We start from the raw sequence: 16,530 nt of genomic DNA on the forward strand, positions 1-16,530 counted from the left end.
TAGAGTACTAGCGAGCGAGCTATAGAGTAGTACATCTCTAGGCTTAGCCGTATACCTAAATTCTAGCGCAACAGGACAGGAGCTAACGTGCTGTTCGAGGATCTTCGACGTTATTATGCCTATATTCTCGCACTGCGTCTACAGATTCTCGATAGTGTATGTTAGGTTGGCTTACGCGACTAGCTTCTCGTTGGTAGGTAGAGGCGTTAAAGGGTGGTTCCTAGCGATTACGCCAAGCCAGGACGCTCTATTATAGAGCTTAGGCTAAAGCTACGGCGTAACGCTTAACCTTCTTAAGCATAGAGTCGCCCTACTAACTTTAAGCAACTAATTACGTTGCGCTGCACAACTTAATTGTCGCGCCGTCTCTACATCTCGCATCGTACACGTCTAGCTCTATGCACTACGTAGGTACTTTAATGCTTTTTCTAGAACGGCTTATAATAGCTAACGTCCTACCTAAAGACATGCCTTCTAAGCTCTAGTTTAGCTGCGCGCTAATTCTTACTACCGCTGCCCGCACACTCTAGAATAACAGACTATTAAGTTATTAAACATCCCTCCGCACTTCTCTCGACGTTTAACTCCGCTGTTATCTACAGATAGCTCGCCGACGAGCCTCGCTCTAGCCCTTCTAACAACGCCCGTAGTCTATGCTAACGGGGAACACCTAAGCGATGTTGACAGCTTTAGTCTGCGCATACGAACATAAGCTATAGCTTGCTACGGCAGAAGGAGAGCAAGAAATAATAGGCGTTAGACCTTTAGTAGGATAACCTAGTATAACATGTAGAAGGCTACGCTAAGTAGGTTTAAGCGGACTGGGCGAAGAATTCTTCCCGTCTCTATTAGCGGTCTTTTTGGACGACGAGATAGCTAAGAAGGGGTGTAAAGGTGTTAGATAAGGACTCTATTCGCTTACTACACTAGAAAGTGCTATGTTTAGAATCTAGCTAGAGCTAGGAACTAGAAAAAGGTATTAACTAGGGCTAAACGGGATACGTCTTAGAATAGCTAGGGTTAAGAACAGGAACTAGTAATCACGCCTATGTCCTGTTATAGAAACACGGCCTAGAGTAATCGAATAGTATACTAACTTAATTTAGAAACGGAGGACTAGTTTAGGGCTCTGGCGGTTGTAATTAAAGGCCTAGAATTAAGCACCTCGACTTAAAGCTTTGGTTACGCCTGAATCTTCCTCGAGTCCTCTTAAGACATAGCTAATCCGCTATTTGTCTAGCTAATCGCAGTCTATTAATCCTCTCTACCCTCTAATCCGTGTTTCTACTCTTACTAATCCTACCCGCTATAAACCTATTGGCCGTAACACTAACTACGTTCTTTATACTCGCATTACAACTATTAGGTTAGGAAGAGAGGGTTGTAGAGAACTGCGAGTTACTTTAGCTAGTAGAAGAGTTTATAGCGAAGGTACTAAAGCTAGAGTATAGTCTAGCTAAGATTATGTCGCTTTTGCTAGCAAACAAGCATTTACTCTACTATGCTATTACTAGTGTAGCTATGTAGAGGAGAGAACAGAGTAGAATAACATTGTAAGCGCTTGATAAGTTTGGAGACTACTGTTGTGTCTAGAGGATTTAGGCCGATGCAGCCGCCTTTAGTAGGGTAGTAGAAAGGTAGGAGTCTTAAGAACGCTAGGGCTAGTGCAGTGTAATAGAGTACATTCCTTTTAGATCGTTTACACGTAACTAGCACTGCTTAGAAGTTCGAATAAGAAACACACCCTTGTCCCTCTAACTTATTTAACTTATCCTACGCTGCCTAAAGTATCTCTTTTATCTTAACATACAGCTTCGTATCTAGGTCTCTCTACCTCCTACCTTTAGGAAATATACTTCTCCTTAATCTGTTAATGCAAGAGATTAGTAACTAGTAGTATAGTGTAAAGTTTTTGCCTGCAGTCCTAAGAAAATCCGTTTTATTATCTACTACGCCCTTTCTCGAACTAGTTAATTCCTCTACGTCCGGGTAATTCTACTTGTTAAATCGCAGAACGATTCTCTGCTAGGTTAGCCTATTATAGTGAATGCATATTTAGGATAGCCCCTAGAAGAACGATTCTAGATCGTGCATGAAGGAATAACCACGTTTTAGTCCCCGCGGTAGGTTCTAAGCTAGGTTCTAGATTTCAACCTCCCTAGATCTAATTAGATCGTGGCCTGTGCGTTAAACCTCTTAGCGATAACGCCTACCTTAACGTCTTTGTTTATCTATACTAGAAAATTAAGCGTCTCCGGCACTGCACGAGAGGCGTTAAATATTTTAAGGTATAACGTTAGAAGGAGTAGAAGTAGTTGTAACTAGGGGGTTAAGGTATAGCACTAACGCGGAGATAAGCTAGTTATCTATCCTCTACTTTCTCTTTACCCTTACAATCCTTACAGCCACCCCACTTAACGCTTAAATCGAAGATTTTCTGCTCTGTTGCTAACACTCTTAGAGTGAACGGACCGTCTAACTCCTTAGAGACCGCCCCCTTTGTTGTATCCGCACCTCGCAAGACCTCGCACCTCGTACCTCTACAATACAGAATTATCTTATACGGGTTATCTTAGATAGAAACATGCTTGCTAAACAAGCACGGGCGGACTCTGTTCTGCGTCCTAATATTCACTCTAAGAGGGATTTAACAACTCTTAGTAAAGTCACGGATTATAAGACTAGAAAATTCCTCTAGTCTACCTTTACCTACGTCGACAAAGAGGATATTGCATAGTTTAGTTAGGTGCCTGGAATACAAAAGTACGACTTAATAGTTAAGGACCTTAAACAAGAGCTACGAAGAATTTCTAACGAGAAGATTTATCTACTACACACGTGGATGTCTGTTATGCTAGACGCGGATCGAAAGAACCTCTTTATTAAACGCTCTAAAATATTATGTGCTAACAACGAATACGAGGTTAAGCTCGTGCCGCAGATACTTCTCGAAGAAGCTAAGATCTTAGAATTTCTCGAACAACATCGCTATCTAAATATTATTAGATATTACGGATGTACTGTTAATCGCGGCTGTATCACCGGGCTCGCCCTTAAAAGACACGAAGTTATCTTGCAATATTGTTACGAGGATGTTCCACATAATCTTAATATTGCTGCTTGCATGGCCGGCATCCGTGCTAGCGTGCGGCACCTCTATTCTCTTAGGCTCGCACATAATAACCTTAATCTAACAAACATTGCCCTTAATAGCAATAACAATTTAATTATACTTAACTTTAGGTCTTATAAAAAGTTTAGCGAGAAACTTCTTTTAGAAGGCACGTATAGCTAGATAGACGAGAATTACTCTACATCTGCCTAACGTTATAATAAATCCGCGATAGACAAAATAGAAGCATAGCTAATAGAGAAGAAAAACAAAAGAGCATAAGAGTATATAACTAACATATAGCTTGCAGGCTAGTTATGCCTAAGCTAATTATTAGTCCTAATTAAGGTATAACTTCCCCGCCTTTCTTACCTTTCTAATAGGTCGTTTAAAACGTCTATTGCGAATCGTGGGCCGCTTGTGTCTTTAAAGTCCTACGATTTAGGTTGCTGTTAGATGTTAGGCAAGTGCTCCTCCTACAATTACGTCTCGTAACCTCTATTCGCGTTCGTCTTTAGCCCTGCTTGTTATACTAGACCACGATCGTAGTAGTGTGCGTGCACCTTGCTCTATGTTAGCATAGAACGTAGAAAATAAGATATCGTAGCTTACATTAAGAAGGTAGGCTTAAGAGATCTAATACCGTATCTGTAGGTGTTAAGAGAGAAGGATATTTATCTCGGACACTCTTTTCCTCTACTTCTAATCGTGCACGTAGGGTAGAGCGCGATTGCTAAGTTAGCTAGCGTGTAGCCCCGCCGAGACGAATGTAGCTTACTGCCTAAGCTACTACCTAGCTACTTCTAGGCGCGCGTAGCAACATTTTCTTTTACTACCCGCTAGCTTTTCTTACCCCGAATATAACGTTATACTATCTTTCTCTGCTTCGCGCTCTGCTCTACGTTTCCCCTAATTAGAACTTCTTCTGTCTAACAAGCACTAGACACAGCAAGGAGGATCCCGTTATCTCGCTCTAGTACTATTAGCCATGCCTAATGTCCTCTACACTCTTAACAACGCTATTGATAGCTTCTTTTTAGAGGCTAGTACGTCGTTGTCTAAGATACAATGCGATAACTTTGTCCGCCGAAGATATAGAGGACAAATCTAGCTAGTTAACATCTAAGGCTTAACTAGCTATACTGTAATTGCCGGCCTAAGCGGCAACAAGATTATTTAATTTTGAGAGCAGACTGCTTTGCTAGACATAACCATGTTAGAGTTAGTAAAAGACATTTACGGAGATGTTGTGCCTAGCTGTTCTAAGCTTAGGTAGGTTAGCGATCTAAGCGGCTTACCGCTAGCAATATACGAGATAAACAGGCTCCGCGAAGAGAACTATATTATTGCTCGCCCCTCTCTTACACGCGATAAACGAGTAAATACTGTGCATAGCCTAGCGAGGTTTGTTAAGTACTATATCTTTACCTCTTCTCTTCGCGTTAACCTGCTAACATAAAATAGAAGTTTCTTTGCGCAGTCGTGGTAAAAGGGCAGGCTAGTAAGTTCGAGATTAGCTAATATGTCTGTTATTAGCACTAAATGCTACGCTAGGTTTGAATACCTAGCCAACACCCTCCTAAAACGCTTCTTGCCAGCTGTTACTAAAATACAAGCTGTCCTACTAGCGCTCCTTAATAGATGCTATCTAGTAGTTCTTACGCACAGCGACCTTAACAAGATAAACATCCTAGTCGATTCTAACAGCGGCGAAATTATAGGCGTTGTTAACTAGCTTGGCGCGAGTATTCTACCCTTCGGCTTTACTCTCTACGCACTAGAGAACGCCCTTAGTAGCATAGGCTCTAGCAGATAGAAATAGTTCGACAACGTGGATAACCTAAGGGATACATTCTAGACGGCCTTTAGAGAGCAGACTGGCTTGTCTAAGCCTTAAACGAGACTTATAAAACTTACAGGAAAGGCTAGTATTCTTATCTGCTACGGCACCGCCTACGACAGCGGCTTCCCTAGAATAATAGGGGTTCGAGACTTAAACGCTAAGGACCTTAGATACCTTAACGCGCTCCTTTTCTAAGAGCTATTCCCTACGCTTAGGCCCGTTCACGAGGGCGCGTCGCTAAAGGTGGCAACACAGGTAAAGTTCTTAGGGCAGCAACACAGATTAGCTTCGACAGTCCTATGGCGTCTGGCGACTTATAGGCGGGTCTAATTAGGCGTAGGGCGGCGAGAAGTAGAGGTGGAGAGTCGTGGGGACAAGGCGCTAGCCGGGGTGCGGGTTTGTGCAGAAGGGCTTCTTGTTAGTTAGCGAAGGCGTTAACGGCGGATCTGCTAGGCTAGAAGGCGGTAGGGCATGTTAGTGCACGGTTTAGAGAAGTCTACGATATAGCATAGCCATAAGTTATGCTGTATCGCGAAGGTTGCTTATAGCTGTCGCGCAGACTAATAGAGAATTTACAAGACTCTGCGCTCTAGTTAGACTTAGTAACAGCGCTATATATCCGCTAGGTCGTATAACGTGTCTGTGGCTAGTGCTGCGCTAAGGGCGGACGCTTAACACTAAGCCAAAACAACCTTTTTCGTCCCTAGATAGGACTATAGCCTAGATCTGCGCACCTCCGTGGCAACTGCTAGGGCGAGCTCTGCTAACACTAAAAGTCTAACTCTACGGCCTAATCCCTTTTTATGCGTACTAATAAAACTGCTCTATCTCTGCTTATGCGAGGGGCGTTGGATACCCTAGAGCCTAGAATGCCTCTAGATTGGGTAGAAAGCTAACTGTTTAGGGTTGCCAAGAAAATCCCGCTCGTTACTAAAATAGCGTATCTAATCGCGTTCTGTACGCTATGCATTAACAGCTCTCCTATCCTCTGTCTGCTATGGCTACCTCCTCTCTCCCCTTCTTCTCCTCGCCCTCCCTGAATCGAATCTAAGACTGGCTGCGCGACTCTCTAGACCCAGCGCTTACTGCATCGCCGTTCCGGCCCCTAACTTCTCCGAAATCGCTAGCTGCTATAGCTCTACGACTGTTAAGCGCACCGTCTTGACAGCAACGGGTAGTGCAAACTAAGTCGCTATCTTATAGAGCTGCGGACCGCCTACCCCTTAAATTCGCTTTCCCTAATAACTATGCCCTCGAAGCTATTGTCCGACGACGCTATAACGCGACACGGACGGCTAAGAAGGCAGCTAGGTAGTGCTCTTAAGGGCGGCTACATTCTAGGGGGTCTAAAGAACGCGATTAAGCAGGACCTAGACTTTTGGCTGTCCCTCTTCATGGAACCTATTAACGAAGAGGCCTTTAATTACAAGGATAAGCGCACTAGCTAATTTTGCGCTTGTCGACACCCTACAATAGGTAAAGAAGATATTCTAGGGTGCTACTCTCTGTATATAGTTCGGAACTCTTTCTAGATCTAACCTTAGGCGCAGTACGGACGCACTAGTACATAGAGTTATTCTAGACTTGTGTCGCAATCTCCTTTGTGCACTTATCTACATTATTAAACGCACCTTGCTAGCATCGTAAGATAATCTTTCTAATCTCGCTAAGAGATTTAGTCTTAGGAAATTCCCTACGAACATATTAAGCTATAACCTCTTCTTCTCGTAAAGAGTCGCTGTCTTTATCTACACATTCTGTCCTAAGGTTATAGTACGGAGGCGTTCCTGTCTAGATGTAATAAAGTACTAAGCCGAAAGCAAAAATATCTGCTTTAACAGATAGTAACGGGCCTGGATATCTATAATTTGCCCTTATTACGTACATTAGGGGCGAACCGTCTATTAAAGACCTAGCGAAATTACCAAGTTAGGCATCCAGGTTAGTCGCAAGAAAAACGTTTGCACAGGTTAGGTCTCTATATACAATTCTTAAGGCATAGAGATGTAAAAGCGCGTTTGCGATCTGCTTTAACTATTAAAGTTAAAGCTCTCGTGTAACGTTAGTAGGACTTAATAAGAAATTCTTTACGGTAGATTTCGGAGCGAACTCTAGACGGATCCCCCTTAGAGTTGAAGAGGATTAGTAGTAGCCGTGGAATTCTAGAAAGCCTAGGTGGCTAGTTTGGGCTAGTCGCTTATATATAGATAATTTAAGGTTAATAGACGCCTAGTCGTCTTCGTAATGCGGTAACTTAATAACCGTGTTTAATGCTCGATTAAGGACTACTAAGCTAGATATGCTATACGCAACGAGGTCGTGCCGCCTAAACTCTTTTAGCTACTTAATGCTTTCGTATATTCCGCAGGATGAAGGCAAGAAAGCTAGCGTTAGGAAATAAGTATGTTAGGCCGCTTATGTAGTGGGTTGTTTGTCGAACCGCGGTGGGCTGGATTAATAGAAGATAATGGTTAAGGAAGAAAGGCGGAGCTGGAGACAGCCGGCCTTGGTTTTCGGGTTCGAAGTGGGGCGGTGCGGATTAACATAAGGACCGAGACGCGTTGCCCTACTGCCTAGGCATAGCTGCCGGCAAAATCGCAGCTAACCCGATTAATCTTATAGACAAGTCCCTTAGTAATCGTCTAATTAACCTATTCTTATTGCTATATAGTCTTAATTAATGCTAATAAAGGTATTCCCCTCTTCTAGCACAAATAAAGGTTGTCGTTGTTAGAGTTTAATCGCTAAGCTTCCTAATTAGGCACTAGCGCCACTGGCGCTACAGAGACTTCTTCGATTTCTCGGAGCTATATACACTTAATATAATACACCTTACCCTAATATGCTATATTTCTTACTTGCCTACTTTAACAGTACTATCCCAGCTTTAGAGGACCGCAGGGGATTCGCGCCCGTTTCTTAACAGCCGTGCATGGGTTCTGCTCCGTTCTTAGTCCTATTGTTATCGCAGCGCCGGGCCCATGAGGCTTATTTTAGTTTTCTGCCTAAGGCTTCCCTAACGGCAACTTCCGCTAGACTTATCCTGCGCAATAGCTTACCTACTTGCTAAAATGCTCTACATGCTTTAACGCTTACTAAGTCTTACTTGCTTGTATTTAATAAGGCGGATATGTAGAGAACCTCTTAAAGCTAGTTACATATAATATAGAAGTGGGCGAGTTAAGATAGATTCTACCTTATAACATTCTTTGTTTAATAGAATACTAGCTCTAGTTTAGGTATAGCTATACTAGAGTAGATGCCTAAATATAACTACGCTCGTTACCGCTTAAGTAGTTTCTAGAGTATCTTTACGTTTCTACTAATAGATTATAGACTTAACTTCGAATATATAAAACTACCTAAATCTTTAAAATTACTATCTAGTTTCGCTTTCGTCTCTATCTATACTTTTATTAGTAAGCTTAGTATCTTAGCTATAAGTAAAGCGCTCTTTATACCTACGTATATAATTATACTATATACGTTAATATAGAATATATACTAATATACCTAAAAGAATAACTAGTTATCTACTTTTTATTATTACTTATAATTACGAGAAGCGCTAGAACGACTCTACTAAGAAGAAACTATTCTACTAGGCTTTCTTTCTTAAAACTAGAAGTACTATAGGTAAAGGTCTTACGTTTTAGCTTTATAGAATGCTAGAATTCTTCTATTATTCTAGAGAAAAGAGAGTAAATATTAACTTATCTAGAAGTAAAAATAGAGAGCTTAAAATTAGAGTCGTCTCTATATATAAGTACGCCTGCTTTAAGTAGCTTTTAGTAGCTACGCCTATTATAAATATTAAATTCTCGAATTAGAACTATCGAGACTAGAGTCTAAAGGTCTTAGATTAGTTCTAGAAGAAGAAATTTATTAAGAAGCCGTATTAGAATAACGCTATAAAGTATTAGCTTTAAGAGAATAAGTAGTTCTTATAATAGAGAATTTTAGGTAAAGAGCTTTTATTACCTTTAGATTTAGAATTACTAGAGAATACGCTTAATTTATAGTTTAGATAAATAAGAATCTAAGACTTTTATAACTAGTACTTTCTACTATAACACGTATCTATTTCTAAATAATAATTTAGTATACTTCTAATATACTAGCTACTAGCTAGCTATCTTCTAATTAATAATTCTAGTAATCTTTCTAGTTAATAGTTTAATAAGAATATAATTACTATATAGATCTACGTAGATAAATATTACCTTATAATTATCTATAAGTTATTAGTAATAAGATATAGCTAGTTTAGAATAAGAATATTATATAACGAGAGTAATAAGAGTATTATAAAATTCTAATACTAAGACGAAAGAACTATAAGAAAGACTATTATTAAGATAGTAGTTATACGCTAGTCTGCTAGTATAAGATCTAACGTAGGTAGATTCTAGATAACGAATAGCTTATAGCTTACTAAGGTAGTTAAAAAGATTCTATTACGTTATTGCCTACGCTTCTTCGCTTATACGCGTCTATGTATAGATTAGAGGTAACTCTAGAATAAGGTCTATAGAAAACTAACTACTACTTTTCTAAATATATAATTTAATAATAAGAAGTATAGAAATTAATATATTATACTAGATAAAGAAGATAGTTATTATAGTACTAACCTGCCTACGTAGTTATATAACCTCGGCTACCTTAGCGTCTTAGCATAGTAGATATCTACTCTATATCTTCGTACCTTTATAGCTTAATATTATATAACTTATTATATATCTTATATTCTTATTTCTTATCTACGCTATAATAGTTTATATAATTCTACTATTAACTCTACTATATACTATATAGTCTAGCTAAATTATAACTAAAGAAACCTACTTTATAATTCTAGAAACTAAGATACTATAAGTAATACCTAGAAGAAGAACTAGGTAGAAACTCTAGCTATAAACCTTCTTAACTTTCTAATACTCTAGACACTTACGTAGACTAGAGGCCTATAGTAAGACTCTACGTAGCTACTAGTTACGATTAGTAAAGCTAATACTAACTAGAAAGCCTTAGTAATAAAGAATACTCTTAATAATATCTTTAGAAAATTTAAGAATAGCTTTAATTACTAGTTCTAGACTCTTTAAGCTAACTATAATACTATTACTACTAAATATTCTACTCTTTAGGTATAGCTATACGTAGTAAAGTAGCGCGCGTATATTATAGAAGCTATAGCTACTACTCTTTAAGCTTCTCTATCTACTAATCTCTATAACCTTTATTAATAGAATTATAATAATCTACTAAAATTTAATAGTAAGAGTAATCTAAGCGCTAGGTAATAGAAATATAAGAATTAGAAGATAGAAGTCTATTTAGTCTTAGCTATAGATAGCGCCTTTTTTAATATAAACCTATCTTATCTTCTATATATTATAAACCTTCTTACTAGTAATACTATAGAGCGCTACTACTATAACCTTAATATAATTCTAGATAATCTAGATAACTAGAACGTATAGCTCTATACTATAGTCTTAGACCTATTTATAAATATAAACTAAGTCTATATTAGTACTAATAAGACGCTAGAGGCTAATACTAAATTTAACAACCTAGTTATAGGTATACGCCTCTTTTCTAGCTTTTTATCTAACTTTAAGAAATAGTCTACTTACGCTAAAAAGATAGCTATAGAAAAGGTTACTACTCTTTACTATAAAGTATTCGCAAAGCTTAGTAGTATAGTTACTAACTAGATTAAGCTCTCTAGACTTACTAACTTTAATAAATAGGTTAAGTTACTAAACACTATATAGAAACGCCTTAAGAAAAAAAAGTATATTAGTAGTATCTATAAGAGACGCTTAAAGTAGACGTATATAAATATAAGTACGCTACTTCTAGTAACTACGTAGGCTTAGTCTATTTTAGACCTAGACGCTATATAGTTAGACGCTATACGTCTATTATAAGAAGAATATACGTAGAGAGGTCTCTATTTCTATTATAGAAAACTAGAATATAATAAGACTAATTATAAGAAAAAGTATAAGAATAATATAAAGTAGAGTAGCTAGCTCTAGTTATTCTCTTAATTATATATATAATAGCTATAGAACCTATAACTATTTAATAACTATAGATACTTCTATAGTAAATATAATACTAGGTCTAGCTAGAGTAGCTATAATAGCTAAGACGACTATAGCTAAGGCTAGAATACTAACTTATTCTTTAACTATTCTATAAGTAATAAGAGTAGAGGCTATATTAAAGGTAAGATCTCTTTAACTCTTACTAGCTTATTCTCTAGTACTATAAGTACGTCTACTAAATTAATTTCTCTATCTATAAGTACTTCTAACTATAGTAGTATAAAAAATAACTAGCCTCTAACTATAGTTATAGCTAAAGGTCTAAAAAAAGTATATATAAATAATAACCTTACTAGATATAGATAGTTCTTAGTAAGAAAAGTTCTCTCTAGCTTAGATTTATAGATAGTAAATTACTACTTATTTATATATTACTCTACCTTATATATTTACCTATTACTACGCAAAGTCTTATTAATAGTAGCTATTTAGGCTATAGCTTTATTAACTACTCTCTAGTTTAGTAATATAATATTCTACTATATACTATACTTATTATAAGCTATTCTCTTAACTAAGACTAAGGCTTACTTTTATAAGAGAAGGTAAGAGGTATACTTTAGGCTTAGAGTCTTTAGTAATAAAGAGGTAGAGGTAATAATACTATAAATTGTAAGTTATAGTAGTAATTTAATAAATAAAGTAATAACTATAAGAAGCTATAAGAAGTAAGCTTCTTCTATTTATATATATATACTATCTTAGCTAGATTAGGTGCTAAGGCTCTAGCTCTTATAGATCTTCTAGATTAGAGCTAATTACTTAGATTAGTTCTAATCTCTCTAATTTATCTAATTCTTGTTACGTAACTCTAATTATTCTTATAACTCTACACGTAACCTCTTATCTTATAACTCTTAGGCTTAGTCTACTATTTTCTCTGTTCTAGCTAGTTAACTCTATTTCTAATTCTGTAATTGTAACACCTACTTCTTCTTCTAAAGCGTTATTCTAAAGCTCTATTCTACTCTTAGGCGTAGTATTTTATTATTCTATACTATTCTTATATAAGAGTAGTACTACCTATAGTTCTATAGTATTATATTCTCTCTTTCTCTTCTATTCTTGCTATACCGCCTATGCGTACTAAGTCTTTAATAGTTTATTATTACTATTATACTAACCTTATTCTACGTACTAGCGCTAATATATCTAATAACTCTTATAGTACTTACTATTCTTATAACCTACGTTACGTTATAGAGGTATCTTCTAGCTATTACTTAGAGTATATTATAAAGAGTTAGTTCTATAATAAGGTATTAGACTAGAAAGAGGTAGAGAAGTTAGATTAGCTAGTAGCTAACCTGCGTTCTTAGTAGTCTAAGGCTAGTCTTAAGGCGAAGCGCCTTGCTAAGACTTAGTAGCTTAAGCTAAATTGCCTACGTGCCTGCGAGGCTCGCCTAGACAAATTCTAGCAGTCTGCGAATACCTGTAGCAAGCGTCTATAGAAGTAGTTAGAGCTAGTACAATATTGTCGCAACGCGCTACTTTTAAAGAATCTAGCTAATATTAAGAAGTTAGAATAGTTAGAGTATAAGGTATAGTAGCTCTTATAGTTATAATCTTCTATTTTTCTAGTTAATTCTCTTTAGTTATTTAACTAGAGCTATCTAGAGAATCTAGAGTTCTAGTCTCTAGGTTTTAGAAATAGTACTACTAATAAAATTTTTTAAGTTTCTTAGAGTAGTTTCTAAGGTTTTCTAGTAGTTTTTAGGTGTCTTTCTCTAGTAGGTATTCTTTCTACCTAATCTAGTACTTCTACTAACCTTGTATACGCTTTTTATCTAGTATTTTTTTAACCTTAAAGTTCTAGTCTAGTTCTACCTTAGTTTATTTATTAAGTAGTATATTATTAAGTACTAGCTTAAGTTTAGATTTATAGAATATAGAGTATATTCGTATTATTAGTAGTAGCTTTAACCTAAAGTTAATAGGTTTAAGTTATCTATTAATCTTAAATAGTCTAACTTATAAGTAGTTAAGTTTCTTACTAGGTTATTTAGTACGTAAGTTTTTTCGTAAAATAAAAACTTTACCTCTCTTCTTAAAGGTTAGTCTCTTAATTCTTTTCTTATTTACTTATTAAGTTATTCTTTCTACTATTTTTTATAGTCTATTATAGATTATTCTTATTTAGTATTTCTTTTCTTCTACTCTTAGAGAAATTATAGCTATATATATTAAAAATTTATATATTCTAGCCTTATAGCTATAATATACTTAGTAGAGAGTTATCTCTATAGTTTCTTATTTTACTATATTATATACTAGTTATGCTATAGATAGTAGCTTAACCTAGTTATCTTATTTCTAGTTAACGTAATTTCTTAGGTATTCTTTTAGAGTTTAGTTTATTTATTCTATCTAGCCGTTAGTTTATAGGTAGAAGCTAGTTAATATTTAATTACTTATTTCTATTTAACTAAGTAGTACGTTCTAGAACTTAGACGTAAATAACTTGTCTCTATCTATAGTAACCTATTCTAGTATTCTATACTAGCTAAATAGTTATTAGCTTACCTTATAAGCTAGTTCTTTAGCTTTAAGAGTTTTACTAGTTAGGTAGAAGTATACGTATTTAGTAAATTAGTCTATAATTACTAAGATAGTATTATACTTTCTTTATAACGTAAGTTCGACTAACCTAAGTAGCTTTATAATAAAGTTTATAGTAACGTGCTACTATAGCGCTATAAGTAGTTCTAATAGTTATAGTAGTCTATATAGTTAATATCTAACTACTTTATTTTATTAGTATTTATTGTAAAGCCTAAGCTACGTACTACATAAAGATAACTTATTCTATACTTTAAGATTACTATATAGAGAGAGCTAAGCTCTCTAGTTCTAATATAGTAATCTTCTTTCTTATTTTCTTACCTAACTAAGTAACCTCTACTAAGCTCTCTCTTTTTCTCTATAGTTATAAGTCTAGCGCTTTAAGAACGTAGAATAAGTTCTCTCTACGTACTTAAAGAGCTAGCTAGAGACTACTTAGTTACTCTAGTTATTCTTATATAGTTAAATAATACCTTCTATTTATATACTCTATAAGCTAACGCTATAAGTAAAGCTCTTCTTACTAGATTATACTAGTTACGTAATTATAATACCTAGCTATACTAGTATATCTAGCTTTAGTTCTACGTAATTAGCAAAGAACTATAGACCTAGATTAATCTAGACGCTAAAGACGCTATAAACCTAGTAGACTCTACTCTAACGTTTCTAATAATAGAGTTAATTGCTAGCGAAGTACTATCTACTACGCCCTCTAAGAGTAGTAAGCGTAAGAGTATATAGACTATACCTACTCTAAGTATAGCATCTCTTAATATACTCTACTAGCGAAGACTTAATAAGTATAAAGCGCTCTTAAGTAACTAGGCGTTATAGGTAACGCGCCTTTAAACTCTATAGAACTAGATAAACGTAACTATTACTCTAGAGCTTCTTAGACTAGCTATAATAGAGCTTATATCTTAGAAGCGTTTAACGCTACAGGCGCTTATACGCATTCTAAAAAGCGAGCTTGCATTAATGTTAGTAAGTATCTTAAATATAGTTCGCGCTAAGTACTAAGCTTACCTTAAAAAGGTAAAGTAGAGTACTTAAATACCTAAAGATTAGTACTAATAGTAGTACTTTCTATATATTAAGGTAAAGACGTATAAGCTTGTAGACGTAGAAGGCTAGCTTACTATATAGAACTTTCTTAACGCTCTTACTTTAAAGCTTGCGCTAGAATAGGCTAGAGCTATACACTAGAAGGTTATCTAGAATAGCATGCTTAGCGCTAATAAGAAGCTTACTTTATAAGAGATTAGAAAAATCTTTACTATAATAATCTATAAATACTCTCTACAAGTATCTAATATAAACTCTAGTATATTCGCGACGCTAGGTAGATAATTAGATTAGTGTATAGGTTGTTAGAAGAAACGTATACTAGTTAATATAAGAATCTACTTCTACTAAGAGCTATAGAGTAACCTAAAACTCTATATATAGAGATTAGACGTTTATTATACACTTAAGGTAGTAGTAACTAGCTAAGAAGTAATAATTAGCTAGAACACGTGTTAGAAGATTCTTGCGTAACTTAACTTAGATAGGTTTAAAACTACTAGAGTATTCCTACTAAAGAAGAGTTAGAAGCTTCTAAGTAGGTTAAATAATAATAAAGAATTAACTACCTTACTATACTCTAGAAGTATTTAAGTAGTACTAATTAACCTAATACTTTTTAGTAAGCTAATAGAAATCTATATAACTATAGACTTTAACGCTTACCCTCTCTTTATAAGTATAATTCTTAATAATAGAGCTACTCTATACTTAGTAAACACGTAAGAGCTACTTGTACCTAGGTTATTTAGAAAAGCTTAAGGTGTTTAATATGTAGAAGTAGGTACCTAAGCCTTTCTAATTATAAGAATAAGTACTTACCTACTTAAAAAAGTGCTTAATAGAGCTTAGAGATAGAGTATAGAAGATTTTACTCTATATAACGTTATAGTAGTTAAGAGTTTTTACCTTAATATTATCTTAGAAGCTTATCTAAGAGAGAAAGAAGTCTAGTATCTAGAGCTAGATAGCTCTCTACGCATAGAAATAATAGAAAAGAGCGTAGTACTTATAAACCTCTTACGTAAGCATAACCTTACGTTTATTAAATATAAGCCTGTGTTCTTTTACGCTAAGTAAGTAGTTAACGTAGTAATAAATTAATAATTATAGTAAGCGTACCTATAATATAATACTAAGTAAATATAGTATATAAGAGTAGGTTACCTAGAGAAATAAGCCTTATAAGTACTTATATAACGTGCGTAGAACGTATAGATAACTAAGACTAAGCGCTTATAGTATAAATACTACGCAACTATACACGCTATATAAGTAATCTTCTAATACCTAAGAGAGTAATTACCTTGCCTATTCTAGAGAATTGTATAGAATCTATTTAATATACTCTTAGAGTAATTAGAAGAGCTCTAGGTAATAGTTCTAAAGTACAACTTTAGTAAAAAGATCTTTATACGTATACTTCTAGTAAAATTACTCTTAGAGATTCTACGCGTACTATAAGTATTTAAGAGCTTTATACGTATAAAATACTAGCTTAATATAGTTAAACTATAGTAGAATAATAATACTATAACGCTTCTATAGAAGAGAAAATTATAATACAAGCTCTAGATAGAAGAGTAAGATATAGAAATTAAGCTAACTCTAGTATATACACATAAGCCTAATAGTAGAGTAGAGAGAGCTAGTAAAGAGATACTTATAAAGTTAATCTTAATAAGAAGTAGCGTAAAGCTCTCTAAAAAGCTCTAGCTAGAAGTTATATACGCTATAACGTAGTTATATAATATAAGTCTCTTATACGTATATAACTTATACTTTTCTAATAAGATTCTAGATATATAGTTCTAGTAATACTT

The 16,530-nt window shown here is 35.2% G+C and overlaps 1 protein-coding gene across 1 annotated transcript; it reads left to right on the top strand.

Annotated features, from left to right (window-relative positions):
- Positions 1–2,941: 2,941 nt before the first annotated feature.
- BU26DRAFT_377545 (uncharacterized protein) lies at positions 2,942–3,163 on the top strand (the record flags this gene model as incomplete). Its single annotated transcript, XM_033822534.1, has 1 exon — positions 2,942–3,163. A coding segment is annotated over one exon (222 nt), but the record flags the coding sequence as incomplete, so codon positions are not given.
- Positions 3,164–16,530: the final 13,367 nt, after the last annotated feature.

The sequence above is a fragment of the Trematosphaeria pertusa genome (assembly GCF_010094035.1).
Source record: "Trematosphaeria pertusa strain CBS 122368 unplaced genomic scaffold BU26scaffold_13, whole genome shotgun sequence".
Taxonomy (NCBI): Eukaryota; Fungi; Ascomycota; class Dothideomycetes; order Pleosporales; family Trematosphaeriaceae; genus Trematosphaeria; species Trematosphaeria pertusa.